Source organism: Puccinia triticina, chromosome 4A, assembly GCF_026914185.1.
Source record: "Puccinia triticina chromosome 4A, complete sequence".
In the NCBI taxonomy this organism is placed as follows: domain Eukaryota; kingdom Fungi; phylum Basidiomycota; class Pucciniomycetes; order Pucciniales; family Pucciniaceae; genus Puccinia; species Puccinia triticina.
Genome location: NC_070561.1, coordinates 7,355,101 through 7,371,008, shown reverse-complemented (window position 1 = coordinate 7,371,008; position 15,908 = coordinate 7,355,101). Strand labels below are relative to the sequence as shown.

The following is a 15,908-nucleotide window of genomic DNA, read 5'->3' as shown; positions in this document are numbered from 1 at the left end:
AAACAATTTGTGGTCAATCACACATGTCTTGCCCTTTCTGACCACTTGTTTTCTGGACTTGAACATCTGATTTCTTCAATTACTTGTGTATGCTTTTCAGAATCAAAGATGTAGCCAGCATGATGGAACATGAATTTTATTTTAGTTTCCCTGCCTTCGCAGAATACTTCAAGATGGGTTCGTCACCATAGCCCCTCGAGCCCCAACTGCTTAGACAAATCTGTTCACGTACTCGTTGTATCGTTTTATGGAGCCGATGACACCTAGCAAAAGGGTGCAGAACTGCGCAGCTGGCAAGATTTTTCGATGGGCGACTGCTCGCAGGGCAGATGTCAGCTGTGAAGTACGAAACTTGCGCTTGAGTTCAGGAAATCTCCTATCTGTAATTGCCTGTAGCAAGGAGATAGATATTTGTATGCCATGTATGATGTTAAAGTTTGCGCGCAGCAGCAGCGGTATGATTTGGGCATAAGAGAGCCAGGTTGGTGCAGTTGTTGCCGGCTCTTATAGAACTTGAAAGGATGCAGTATTTCTGGAAATCCGGGCTGCTTGCCTCACTCCACTTGCATTTCCTCTCAACAATAGTGGTGAGAGGAAGTCTTCATCACCCCGCAGATGTAGCTTTGAGCCTGGATGGTGAACAAGGTAACATCGTTTCGCACTTCCGCCCACATCAACCTACATACTTGAAAGCTTCCTAACCACCAGTTCGTACAGGGCACCCCGGGCTTTCGCTCTCAACGATAGGATCAGACTCACAGAGACCACCAAAAACATTAATGCTCTTTGGTCGGTCTACACAGTGGTTCTCTCGATCCGCCTTCAGCAACATCAACGCGATAGCTGACAGATCTATATTTGAATACTTGCAGATAATGGAGGCCTCGAAGAAAGTGGCGACCAAGTGAGACCTGACCGCGAGGTCAAAGATACGGCTTGTCAACCTGCTTCAAAGCGACCCAAATTCGGTGTGAACTTATCATTGTGTCTCTCCCTGGGTCAAGAATCAGATGCAGCGAACATCCCGGGTTCTTCGAGCGCACAGCTCTCGATGGTGCATAACATTGGTGCGTCCAGCTGAATCAACTCTTGCGAGCACCAGTCAATTCACCTCGTTCCTTATGATTTCAATATGTTGTATGAAGGAACTAGCAAATTAGTAAACAGGCAAAACTCTTTCAGAAAGACAAACTTGATGGCACCCAAATCAAATTACAAAGCAATAGCTGGAATTAGGGCCGGAGATTGTAACACTATCCATCCTACGGACGTTAACAGCGTTGAGCCGAGAACAAATTATGTGTATTGTCCAAATGGTCCCATGGGATTAAATGCAAGGACACAAGATAGTCCAAGGGATTTCAACAATGCTATCATTGCGACTAATCCCAGCTCAGGCAGAGAAAATCCCTCGCATAGAGTTTCCAACTTGCAGATGAACGGCAAATATTGGGCTTGGATATCAATCATTTTGAAACATTTGGGAGGATCAATGGGAAATGAATTTGAAAATCATGGGGGGAAGATGACAGAAAGAGCCATGACTGCATACTATCCTCGAGGATTCAGGAGAATGAAAAAATCAGAAGCAGAAGATTGTGACTATCGAAATTCAAGAATCAGATTTGGGGAATTTACCGAGCTTTTATGGACTGCAAATCACCAAATCCTCCAGCATTTAGGATCTGTTGACACAAACTTAAACTATCTTTTGGAGCAGAGAGAACTACAGAATTGGTTTCTGAGTTTCATCTCAATTTTCAAAAAATTCCAAAGAATCCTTCCAAATCAAGGAACTGTATTTAAACCCAATGGCATTCAAGGCGAAAGATTGAATCTATATAAAAAAATCACCAATGCATTAGATGCAAAGGCCGAAATGACTGCCTACCAAGTGTACCAAGGAGGCCTGAGTGAAGACCCTCTTTTAGTACCAAAATACTTAATTCTGATGAACGAAACTGTTTTTCACCTTCTTGATCATTATTACAAAACAATGAGATGGGAAAAATGGGAAGGTCTTTTTGGAGTTGATAGAAACTTTTTACTTGATTTGGCTATCTTTGGAAAAAACTTGATGGATAGATTGACAGGAGGACTGATGGATGGAGGTTCAAGCAGAAACATTCAATCTCTGATTCCATGGAAAGCTTTTTCTGAAACAGAGTTGATGAAATCAATCCCATCATATTTAATTCAGAAAGTATTTGAATTGGATAATCATGTGAAACCAATATTTAATGGAGGAAGTATAGGAGAAATGCAGAAGATAGAAATTAGAAGGGATTATAATCCAAGGAATGGATCAAATATAGAATGGGCATGGATATCAAGGGTGAGATTGAATAAAAAATTTAAATTTAACAAATTGTTCCAACCAACATCAAACACAATAATCAATGATATGAAATCCTACCTCTCTAATGAAGCTAGTAAATATTTACCTCCAGAAAAGATAAAAATACTTCATGAAAATTCTGAGAAGCAAATATTTGAAAAACTGGATGCACTTTTTGATATTCTTTGGGGATTGAATGAACAGTTCCTGAAGTACTTCAGATGTGAAATTCTTGGTGATGCTTACACCAATGAGCAAAAAGAAGTGCAGGTTTTATTTATATCTTGTTTTTCTGGAAGAAAAGAAGAATCAGGATATCATCTAGTATCTGCTCATGAAGATACAAAATTATTTGAACATATGAGAAATAAAATTGTCAAGTTGACACTGGATTTATTCACATTAGATAAAAATGAAGAAATTTTCAAATGTAAACCCACATCAAAACACAAACACAACTCAGGAATTCTAAAACAAGATGATTTGATTTCAGGCAATATTTTAGGGATTTTACTTGGTTATTACTACAAGAACCAGAATCATGAGAAATATCTCCATATTTTTGAGAGAGATACATGGTTTTATCAATTCCTACTCAGCAAAAGCTCACAGTTATACTACTGCTCAAAGCCCCTGAATTATCAATTACCTCCAAGGTTTGAGAATTACAAATTTTTCCCATGGAAAGATAAACTTGATGAAAAAATGCCTCTATTTCCTCGTAAGCTTGGTTCAAATACTAGTGCAGATCTGAAGATTTTACTTGAAATCATTCCAAAGGATTCCTGAAATATTCCTGCTAGAATATATGAAGATAAAAAAATCTTGTTGAACTGCTACCAATCAAACTGTTGAAAATCTGAGGAAGCTTATGTTGTTACTCAACACTTTCTGAATGATCCTTTCAACCAAAATTCAACTCCAAGGCACAGTGCACATTGTAAAGTGACTAAAGTCTAATAGATAAACATTTGGAGTTAAAATTGCATTATGCCAGTGGAGTCTGCATGTCAACTGGTGGTAGTTGGGAAAGTTTGCATGTAAACTTGAAAATATTTTGTATTACTTGTCCTAACTTTCAAACTCAATGTTTATTTTCTCTGCTTGAATCCAAGTTTATTAAAGACAGCCAATCACAGAAATCAAGATCAAGGGTTCCCCCTACAACTTATCAAAATACAAAAAAATACAACATAGCAAGACCGGGAAAAACACAACACAGCCAGCCCACCATCCTTCCCTGGCTAGCAGGGTCAAAAATGGTGGGCAGATGACCCCCAGCGCGCCGCAAGGGCATTATGCAAAGGGGGGTCACCAAACTTAACCCCTCAAACCGTGCAAGTGCAACAGCGGAGGGGGTTGAGTACAAACCAGTGGCTGGAAATGCAGCACAATGGTTTGATGCCCCCTCAAACTGCGCAAGTGCAACAGCGGAGGGGGATGAGGCAACTCCTGGCTGGAATTACAGCAGTAGGAGTCGCCTGAGGAGACAGCAGCAGAGTCTAAATGGAGTACTTATAGGCCCCAACTCCGTGCCCGCTCCTTCAATTTCTGATACAAATAACCGTTGCCACGACTCCCTTTACAACTCGCCTTCCACGCTGTATCCCGGCAACCCATACCTTGAATCACCTTGTTTGTAACTACCATCGCATTGTATTACATGCTGCCTTGCTCCTGGTGCCATCATCGTATCAACATTACCGTTGCAACTGGAACTACCGCTGTAAGACTCAAAAGTGGTAATGAAACCCTTTTGCTGAATGGTGAAGGGTATGATGGAGTTGCAAGCTCTGCCCTTCTGTTATCAGTCAACAAGACCCACCAAGCTCAGCTTGGCAAGTTTTATTAAGTGATAGGTCTGGTCTGTTCCAGATGAAATCTGTTTGACTGGCAGCGTGTAAGTGTTTTAATTGTTATAAGGGTTGAATTACTTTGTTATAAGGGTTGATTTGTTGTTATAAGGGTTTTAGGATTTGAGTGTGGATGAGTGTTGGGTGACTTGTGAGTTCTGGGTGAGGAACTGGGGAGCAGACCACTGGGGGTGGAGAGAGCTCCTTTTATAGACAAAAGTGGAGCCCCAAAGGGGCTTGTGGGTTAGGGTTTCAGCTAATCTAGACAACAGGGTGAGGGATTTTAGCTGGTGGGAGTAGATACAAATGATGTCATAACCCCTCAGGGGTGCATGAATGGTGTCAGAATATACAACAGAACATTCTAAACATGCCAGGGGTGCATACATGATGTCAGAATATACAAAAGAACATTCTAACGCATGCATGAGGTGACAGTAGACAGGACCCAGTTAACCCCTTATAAATGACCATAACCTAAAATCCAGAATTTTGACAAAATTCATACATTTTTTGACCTCATTCATACACGTTTTGTGCGTACGCTTTGAGGATTTCCCAAATTTTCATACATTTTCCATGCCTACCATTCCTGCTGAGGGGGGGGGGGGGTGCAAAAAAAAAAAACAACCTGGGGTGTGCTGCCAAGGTGGGGCACTGGGGTAACAAAAATAAGCCAAGCTGTGCTGCTGAGGGGGGGAGGGCTACGGGTTTTTCTGGTGCACTCTCAGGAATTTCATACATCTTAGTTACTACCCTCTTGTACCCAAGAAAAATTTCATACACTTGAAGTGCTTACCATTGAGGCCAAAAAAGCCCATTCACACCATTTTTGTGCCTACCATTTTGGGTTTTTGCCAAAAAATTCATACATTTTCATTACGGTCATTTACAGGGGGCTTCCTGGGTCCTCAGTAGACTGCATGAGCTGTCATACAGGGGGAATTAGTGTATACCCAAAGTCTGAGGCTGCAGAAACAGTGTAAATGATGTCATACTATGTATATAAAGGAGTGTATCTAAGTATAGTAAATCCACACTTTCACAGAAATTTAGATCAAGGGTTTCCCCTGTACATTTTTCAAAAACTCCAAATACAGATTGGTGAGTAAAAAAAAAAATCAACAGTTTCCCCAAAGAAATGGTGACCGTATACACACAAAAACAAACGCTATTTCACATCTTTTAAACACTATTAAAGCTATATTTACCCCATTTTACACTATTGATTATAAATTGTCTTTAATGGTATGAGAAGAATTTTAGAGAGAATAGCCCCCGAACATGAATGCCTCGGACTGACCCCCCAGCCCGCGGCAAGCGCGGGGAAAAAGGGGCCGGGTTTAACCCCCTCCGGCCTGGCCCAAGTGGGAGGGGACGGAGGGGGGCTAATGGCTGGCGCGACCTCCAGCCAGTGCAAATGCAACAGGGAGAGGGCGGCCGCGGGGGAAAGTGTGATGCAGCAAGCTCCTCCTTTTATAACCTCCCGCCCCGCAGAATCACCCATCGTTCCAGTTAGGAATCAAGCCTCAAATAAGCGAACTACCGGACAAGTTTCATTCCAGCGAGTTGGGGCAAGTACCGTTTCCCAGACCTCTCCTCAAGTCGTACTATGGGTGCACGGATGAATATCCCGTCTGACGACTTCTGCCAACCCATTGTCTTTAGGTGTTGCGGAATCGTGGACGCCCCACTCCGAACTTGTGCGAATTAGTTATGTAAAGTAACTTTGTACATTATCGGTCCCTTATTGAGGCGTTTTTGATGGCACCGTCAACAAGCCGCAGTTCGACTGACCGATTCTAATTGGAACTCGTCCTTTAGGAAACTACATCTACGCCGGCCGCGACACGTTGTCAGGAGGTGACGCCTGTGGGTAAAGGTACGAACTGTTCCAAGCTAGCTTCCAAAAAGGGTGAAACTGCCCAACAAAAGGGGCCTCTCCCTGTTACTCCCTGATCCGCGGAATGTTGCCCAATCTCTTCGCGGAAGTGAGACACAAAGCCTTCCACTTTCAATCATTTACTGCCAACCGTTGCTCGAGGGGTTGACCAAGCCAAGGTAACAATTTTATTTTCAGGGTCAGTAGTTATGGGATTGTTTGAAGGGTTTCATGGCGGTTTTTGTCTTGCAGTGCAACGATGCCGCGGGTTGATCACCTCTCGGCAAAATCGCACACGGCCCCTTTATAAAAGGGTCAGTCTTCCTTCCATTTTTATCAACAGCCATCGTTTACTTAGGTTTTACCATTCAACAGTTGTCTACTAATCAATCAATACACCGTCAAAACTTTGCTCCACTTTGCCCTACTCCAATCAAGCAGCTCTAATCGTTATGTCTGGTAACCGAACGCCGAATCACCCTGTCCATATGACCACACTTGTCGAGCCGTTGGCAGACGTAAGCTTTTCGAGTCTGTTGTTTTGCTGCATGGGACTAACCTATCTCGACAGTCTGTGCCAGAGAACGTACGAGCAAATCAATATGGAAATGTCACCACTGATTCTTTCTTACAGTGTTCGGGCGTCGACGGCTCCGACCAACGCGACTTCGAGGTCTCATTGACCACGAATACGGCGCTTACAAACGTCCTCGAGGCCGGCTTTGTTTACTACATGGCGGGGAAGCTAATCGCTACCAACGACGGCAAGACGCCGACGTTAACTTACAACCAGCATTCAGTCGCCCGGGTGATGCAGGCGCCCGATGAAGGGTTTGACTTTGTCAACAAGGCAAGCGTTGAGGGACTGGGAATCGTCATCAAACGCGAGGAGGTTGTTGTCAACCTGGAAACGCGCCTTGAAGTCATCGTTGAGCATACTGACTGGGATTCTCAGGTAAGATTGAGAAAGTCTTTGAAAGCCAGACATTAGCAATACTGACCCTTGATTAAGGAGCGGCGCCACAAGACCTTCAACGTTAAGTACGTGGTACCAGGGTCAAAGAATTTCATTAAAACTCATTTGCTCTACGTCGTTGGCCAAGAGTTGGAAATCGTTGGCTTGCTGGTCGATTTCGACATCAACGCAAAAATGGCTGTTGTACTTGTGGGTTTTCCAGAAGTCCAACTAATGATTTGAGTGACCTAACAATAAAATGCCTCTAGGTAAACGATTGCAGTATCACCAGTGGCCACCAGATTGGCCGCGCAAAGTCAAGCGGCTCGCCAGTAAAATCCAACCCTCACGGGAAAGGAAGAAACTTGTGAGTAAACTTAATGCCCTCAACGCCGAACGACGTTGGTAATAGTGCTCAACTTCAGCTGTTGAGTTTTTTTTAGGATGAAGTTGAACTCCGATGAGAATATACCATCGACCAGTACGCCGTCAGGTTCGCCGGCAAAGAAGATGTTTGACACTCCGGCGTCGTCATATTGCGCGTCGGACCGCAATGGGAAGAGAAAGGCAACGGAACCTATGGAAACTGACAACGAAGAGAGCTATGAGAACGGAGGAGGGGAAGACGAAGACGAGGAAGAGGAGCCTAAGGAAAAACCAACTCGTGGGCAACCCCGTAAGGCCATTCTCAAAGACGCTGCCAAGAGATTAAAAAAGCTCTGATGACTCCCACCGCCGGTAAAAGTGAGATTCCGATGACGGTTATTTGGCATCAGTTGTAATTTGATACTAACTGATTGCGTTGTTGTGATTAGCCAGTTGGTTTTGGGGTGTTAATCTAGGTCTTTTCTGGTCTTCGACACTACTTGCTCTCAACTGGAGTCCGTCAGCTTAACATACGTTGGTTCTTCTTTTCGAGTGCTACACTTTCCGAATGCGTCCTTGATATCTTTTCCATTGCAGCTTCTCGCAAGCGTAACCAGTTGTTACGGAATTTCATTTCCAATAATTCTCACACATTCATTTTTTTTTCTTTGGTAACTGAGATTTGCGTAATTCATTGAACGTCAATATGAAGTTTCAATTAGAGCAATGGGACAAAAAACCCTTCGCTGATTTGCGCGAAGTGAGCTTTCAAGAAAGTATTGATTTGCAGAGCAAGGGTGTCAAATCGGCGGCAGTGGAGTGACGCAGCTCGGCCTCAAGTTGGTATGCTGGAGGAGCTTGGTGATGCGAAAAATTTGCTGCCTCCAGCTTACTATGGTGTGTTTTGGGCGTCGGGCTACTCGATGCAACCGTTGGTGGGTCTTCAAAAAGCCCACTTAACCATACTCAAAGATGTTACTTCGGCTAAATCTGATGCTACTAAAAGTCTGACTGCTTCACAATACGAAGTAGTGTCATTTGGCTTGTCGCCGTGGTAACAGAAAGTTTCACGCTTAGGGAAATCCTATTGGTAATTAATTGCGCTGGGTTAAAACATGAAATGATTAATCTTGAAAATCGGCTTCATAATGAGATGGGGGTGTTTTTGACCGCGTCCTTGGGCATTGAACGGAAAGCTTCAATCGCAGGCCGGGCACACTAAGAGGTCGACAAAATTCCGTCTTCCAACGTCAACCGTTGGAGTTGGTATTGGTGCTCCATTGCAACTTGTTCATAATGGAATTGTAGATCACTGACCGGACTAGCTTGAGTTGGTATTGGTACTCAATTGCAACCTTTTAGTAAATGGAATTCGAAATGACTGACCGGACTAGCCCATTAAAATTTGGCTACTCAATAATATCGGGCTGTTACGGACCGCCTGCTTTCAAATTGGACCGGGACTTTTAATCGCAGCCCAAACATTCCAACAGTTTGACAAGGCGCCTTTTTACGACGTTAACCGTTCTGGTTGGTTGGAAGTGGTCAGTGCTGAGTAAAAATAACCATACAAGAATAAAATGGGAGATACCTTAAAGGGTTGACATTTCCGGACAATTTCAAGAATCACTCAATAGCGGAAGGCACAACGGTTTACAAGATCAACAAAGAAAACATACCTCATGGTTGAATCAAAAGGCCGAATTGTCGACCATCCGGATAGAAACAACAAAAAGAAGATTCTTGGCGCAGATTTTGTAAACATACCGCACAACATTGGAAGCTGCAGTACGGGATGCGTTGCTTGTGGTGCGCTTCACTGGATTGGAGAATCGTCGCTGGCCGACCGGCAGAAAGCTGCAATCGAGTTTACCATGTGTTGCAATAAAAATAAAGTCAAGTTGCCTAACTTCCATGATAATGCAAAACCCTACCCATCAATCCTGCAGAACTTATTCAGTGGTTCCACTTCAAGTAAGATTAATCCCCCTTTTTGATAATGATTTGGATACACTGACTACTTGATTGAACTGAAAAGTTGCCTCGAACTTCCAGAAGTATACACGCATGTATAACAATGCTGTATCCTTCACGTCGCTCCGGACGAAAGTGGATTACTCCGTCCAAGGACCATTTGGCGTAAACGTTTTTAGGATGAGTGGAGGTTTAACTCACTTAATCTCGAGCATAGAGCCAGCAGAAGGATCCGATCCGGGATTCGCGCAGATCTTTGTTGTCGGCGACCACGGGACAAATGAAGCCGAGTTGCGAGTAAGGAAAGCCAAAGGGATTGGTTTGAGTAAAGGAAAAGTTTCTGGCCTCTTGCCTTCAACTGTATCAACAATAATGAGTTATATGTACAATCATAACCCTTACGCCAAGTTATTCAAGTCAGCCAAGCAAGTTCTTGAGGAGCGAAACGCAAAAACACTGAAGTTGAAAGGAATTTGCCGCCTGGGAGAAGATCCAAAGAGGTACAACGAACCAACAATCAATGAAGTCGCTGCAATAGTCGAAGGCGACGGAAACATAATCCAAGAGAGAGAAATTTTACTTCACCGCAAAGACGACAAATTAATTTCAATTTCTGATACACATTCGGCTTATCTTGCATTACGGTACCCTCTATTTTTCCCAAGAGGAGAACAGCAATGGCATCTGTCGTATAGATGTTGGACAGAAAGGGGTATGTTAACATTTTCTCTTGTGGGGAATACATCACGCGCTGACTCATCTTCATAGTCAAAAACCGTAAAGTAGGATCACTCGAATGGTACGCGGCCCTACTCTTTGATCGTCCGGGGCGCTTCTCGCCTATACTAAGGGGCCGGTCATTACTGCAGGAACTCGTTGTCGACATGTATGTTTGCGTCGAGCGACAACGTTTGCAGTTCATCAGGGAAAATCAAGAAACAATGAAAGCGGGACAATATCGCTCCCTTTTAAGGGGTCTGGAGAATCAAAAACCGATTTCGGCGCGTCGAGTTATTCTACCAGCTACATTCATTGGGAGTCCTCGTGGAATGTCTCAGCTCTATTACGACTCAATGGCAATTTGCAACAAATATGGGCCACCTTTGTTATTTATTACAATGACCGCGAATCCTGATTGGATGGCGATCAAAGCCTTGATTCCAGAAGGGGAACAGGCTTTTGACCACCCAACGATTGTAGCACGTGTTTTCCGGTTAAAAATAAAGGCACTTATCCACGAACTGGTGAAGATGGACAGGCTAGGGAAAGCTGTAGCATATGTTTACACGATTGAATTTCAAAAGCGCGGTCTCCCGCACGCTCATATAATGGTAACACTTGATGAAAAAGACAAACCAACAACGCCGGAAAAGATTGATCTCTTGGTCTCTGCCGAAATTCCTGACGAAATTGAAGAACCAAATCTCCATCGACTTGTCTCGCGCTTCATGTTGCATGGACCATGCAAGGGCCGGGCTTGCTGGCGGAACGGTACATGCAAACTCGGCTTTCCTAAGCCATTTTCTCCGCAGACAGTAACTGTTGATGGAGCTTATCCGGTTTATCTCAGGCGCGACAATGGGCGGTCAATTACAAAGCACACGACTCGGTTTGATAACGGTTCTGTTGTCCCGTTCAATCGGTTTTTAACATTTATGTTTCAGTGCCACATCAATGTTGAAATCCCCGTGAACAGCACAGCAATCAAATATTTATACAAGTATATTACAAAAGGGCATGACAGAAGTTATATGGCAATAGAAGTCGAAGATGAAACGAAAGCTTATGTTGATGCAAGATACATAAGCCCCCCGGAAGGTAAGTGACAAGTCTATTAATAAGTGTTGACTTGCACGAGCTGAAATCTTGACTTTGAAGCTGCTTGGAGATTATTCAAATTTCCATTGTCTGATAGATCACCAGCTGTAACAAGACTCACTGTGCACGAAGAAGATGAGCAGGTAGTTTATTTTAAAGAAAACGTTGGTGCAGAAGGTCAGCTCAAGAGCGGGAAGGCGGCGCGAACAACCCTAACGGGGTTTCTAGAGCTAAACCGGTCAAATGCGGTTGGCGCGGAAGGGCGCACGGCGAGGTCACTTCTTTATAGTGATATCCCTTGTTTCTTTTGGTGGGACAAGGGAGAAAAGGAGTGGAAACCGCGAAAAACAAAAGCGGAATCGGTTGGGCGGATCTACGCGGTTTCTTACCTAGCAGGCGAGAAATTTTACTTGAGGGTTCTGCTCCTTCACGTTCGGGGACCTCAGTCGTTCGAAGATCTCCGGTCGTTCGAGGGGGAAGTCTTTGGTAGTTACCAGGAGGCGTGCAATCGGAGAGGGCTGCTTGCGAATGATACTCTTTACGATTTGGCTTTGCGGGAAGCGGGGTTGGTCGGCTCGGGTTATCAGCTGACTCAAATGTATAATGCTATCATATGCGTACACTCGGCGCCGACGGACCCAAAGAGTCTTTTTGAGTCTCATTTCAAGGCTATGACGGACGACTTCATCCGAGTTGACATGTCAGATAGGAATAGCCGCTCCTTGAACCCCGCAGAACGTCGCGTGATGGGTCTATTGTAAACCCCCCTCCTCCCTTGGGGTTCACAAGAGGTTATCAAGCCCTGTCACAAGCTTGTACTTAGTCTGAGCTCTTCCCCTTCCCTGATTCGGTAGAGAACTGACTTCTCTCTGGATCAGGTAAGCTCACTCCCTTGACTTGTCATTCTCTCTTCTTGTCCTCTCTTTGTCCCTCACAAGAGAGAACTGACTTCTCTCTGGATCAGTTGCAATCAAAACCCCGAGTTTGGTCCTAGAAGCCTCTCTCCGCGCACCATGTCCCCGCTCCTCTGTCGTTGGCTCTAGTGAAGGGATTGAACCCTTACACTTTTTTTTTCTACCTCCCAAACTCCTTTTCCCTTTTCCGACTGCCTGAGAAATCTTCCGCCCGCCCGAAATCGCTCATACGCCCGCCCGCCCGAAAGCGCCTGCTCTGCCTTGATCACCGCCTGCTTCAATTTTTTTAGCCCGTTTCGCCCGCCCACCGCCCGCCCCGCCCGAATCCAATTTTTTTTCTCTTTCATCTAAGCATCTTCGACCCTCAAAGGGGCCCGTGGATGTCAACTCGTCGGAATTCCAACGTCGAGAATCTCCTTCCTCTCTCGGATCCTGAAGCCATCCTCCGATCTGGTAACGCCGAGCGAAGACGGTTGGCCCAGCTCCTCACCACATCTTCCAGCCGCCCAAACCCCCAACAACCAATAGAGATGTCGGATACGACCCCTGCCGCTGGGGGCCCAGAGCATTCCACCGAGTCGACCCAAACAACCGAGACCGCTGATCTAACCACTGCGAAAGATTGGTTCAAGCGAGTACTGAAGCTTCAGCACGCCTCAGTCGAGCAGGCTAACGAGGATCGCCGCCGAGCCGCTGCTGACCGACGAGCTGATCTACAAGCGTTCCAAGCCGCTATCAAGGCCAACGCGGCCCGCACCAACCGGCTCGAGGAGATCATAGTTGGCATGCATGCGAAAACCGACCGACTCGAGGAGATAATTGTTGGTATGCACGCAAAAGCCGAGCCCTCCAACCACCCGGGCCGACCAGCAACTGAGGGTGTAGATCTACAACGATTCCGGACTTCAGATGGGCCCTCGTTTGTTGGCCCGTTTCTTGTTGCCGAGCCGTTCCTCACCTGGATCCACGGGGTTGAGATATTTTTCGAGACCAAAGCCGTCACCGTTTCCTCGGACAAGGTTCGAATCGTTGGCAACCTCATCGCCGAAACCAACTTGAAATCGTTCTACAGGAATGAAGCCTCCCGTTATCTGACCAAGTCTTGGTCTGAATTCAAAGCTCGGATGTTTGAGTTTGCGCTTCCGCTCAACTGGCGAGCGGAGCTGAAGAAACAAATCAGGCAAATTGACATGGGGCCGGCCGAGTCGTTCCAGACCTACAGTACCAGGGCTCGTACGCTCCAGAGCTTGTTCAACTTCGACGCCACGGAAGTCACCGCTCTATCGGATGCTGATTTAGCTCAGTTCGTCGTCTATGGACTCCCCGAGGCATTGCAACACCGAGTTGCCGAACGCCAACTTCTGGATGCCACTCCGTTCGTCTACGGGGCGTTTGAGCAGGCAGTGAATGCATCGGCACTAGCCCTGGGCCAATCCACACTCCAACCCAATCCTGGCCGGCAGGTACCTTCAACCAATGCGCAATCAGCGCGTGAGGACTTCATTTGGCGAATTCACTCGTACCTCGACTCGCAAGGACGATGCCACTTCTGCAAGAAGGCTTGTGGCAACATTCCGGGATCCTGCCCAGGACCAGTCGACAAACGCTACGTTGACGTCCCGGCCGATTTCATCACACCCCCAAGACCGGCTAATTACATTGCTCCCAAGGCGCACGGACCCGCCCAACCAGCCCCCGGCAGACCTATCAACCCGCCGGCGGGCCGACCACCAACCCGAGCAGCCACTGTAGCGGCGATCCAAGAATACGACACAGCCAACGCCGCCGCGATGACCTTGGTAGACGAAGCTATTGCGGAGGACGCGCTGGACGGCCTCGCGGACGGCATCTATCCCCCAGACCTCCACGTTTCATCGGTGGAAGACTATGAAGACCTGGATGTAGAGCGAGTAAAAGGAATAGTGCGGACAGGGGGAATCGAACCCGCATCTCCCCGATGCATGCTGGGTTGCTCTACCGTTGAGCTATATCCACAGGTGTGAGGTGTACCAACATATACTACCTCTACACACCCCCTGTACACCTACACCGGTGACAGAGCCCACTAATCCTCCCAGAGGCTCATCCCAGGTACGCAGCTGCCTAAAGCGCTGGGCTCATAACCTGTAGTGCGAGATAGTGGTAAAGAGCTTAGATTCTCAATTCCCCCGGGGGTCGAACCCCCCTACAACGCCGTGCCTAAGTACAAGATTTGTTGTGTAAACCCCAACACTGGACGCCTACCAACACTCAATTGAGGCTGTAGATGAGTTTGAGGGGCCGTCCTTCAACCCAGACGAAGTGGCGGACCTCATTGCCAGCTTCTGAAGTCCCACACAGGGGCCCCAAGTCTCGTCTCCCCCCTCGTCGGTTACCTCCCGGCTTGCCAATCCCGCCTCAGTTCCTCCCACCCCCCCCTACTACCAACTTCTGGAGTGCCCCACCTAACTCTTTTGTCCCCTATGCCCCCATTCCCTTGCCTTATTCCTTTCTCCCTTACTCTTTCTTCTCTTTTATAGGAGGGGAGACTGTAAACCCCCCTCCTCCCTTGGGGTTCACAAGAGGTTATCAAGCCCTGTCACAAGCTTGTACTTAGTCTGAGCTCTTCCCCTTCCCTGATTCGGTAGAGAACTGACTTCTCTCTGGATCAGGTAAGCTCACTCCCTTGACTTGTCATTCTCTCTTCTTGTCCTCTCTTTGTCCCTCACAAGAGAGAACTGACTTCTCTCTGGATCAGTTGCAATCAAAACCCCGAGTTTGGTCCTAGAAGTCTCTCTCCGCGCACCATGTCCCCGCTCCTCTGTCGTCGGCTCTAGTGAAGGGATTGAACCCTTACATCTATTTCGCCTCGAAAGCATGATGGAAAGCATGGGTGGGACGCTTGAAACTTGCAAGATAAAGATTTCAAAAGAAGAAGGGGAAATGCTCGCATGGGTTCGCAGTGAAAGGAGACCCCATCATGATCCACTTGCCGTTGAGGCGAGACTGAAGGAGATGAAGTCGCGATTCAATTCTGGGCAGAAAGCTGTGTTCAACAAAGTGGCGAACTCACTCAGCGGCGAAAAGGGGAAACTGTTTTACCTCGATGGACCGGGGGGCACGGGTAAAACGTTCCTTTTAAATTCACTAATAGACGCCTCGGAAGTCCGTAGGAAAGAGAGCATCGTTGTTGCTTCTTCTGGGGTCGCGGCATTGTTATTGAGAGGCGGGCAGACTGCTCATTCGGCGTTCAAGATTCCCCTTGATACGCAAAAAGGCGCCGAATGTGGACTAGAACCGGATACAATTTTGGCTCAACGCATCCAATTGGCCAGACTCATCATTTGGGATGAGATCGTAACAATCCATAGGTTTGCTATTGAGGCTGTCAATTTATCTTTGAGAAGAATCTGCAAGTCTGACGACCCATTTGGTGGGAAGACGGTAGTCTTTGCTGGGGACTTCAGGCAGATCCTACCGGTAGTCAAACACAATGAATACCCCAGATCTTACAACGCAACACTGAAGTCTTCGATTCTATGGGAGTCAATAATCAAGCTGAGACTTACTGAAAATATGCGTCTCGCAAAGGCCCTCGCATCGGATTGTAGTGACAAGAACATAAAGTTTGCCGCATCCTTACTGGCACTTGGCGAAGGCGTGAATCAGAAAACCGACTTCGAAATTATAAATCTACGGAACATAAACATTGTTGATTTCGACAGTGAAGCGACAAGCAGTCACGCACTGGTTGATTTTGTATACGGGGATATCGCGGCGGTCAACGCGCGGGATAGGAGCGAAAGACTTGCTTATCTCAAGGAACGAT

At 46.3% G+C, this 15,908-nt stretch overlaps 1 protein-coding gene across 1 annotated transcript; it reads left to right on the top strand.

Annotated features, from left to right (window-relative positions):
• Positions 1–779: 779 nt before the first annotated feature.
• On the top strand, positions 780–1,081 carry PtA15_4A788 (uncharacterized protein; the record flags this gene model as incomplete). The annotated part of the gene is made up of 2 exons (XM_053168707.1): positions 780–789; positions 873–1,081. The coding sequence occupies 2 exons, from the start codon at positions 780–782 to the stop codon at positions 1,079–1,081; spliced, it is 219 nt and encodes a 72-aa protein (XP_053019890.1).
• Positions 1,082–15,908: the final 14,827 nt, after the last annotated feature.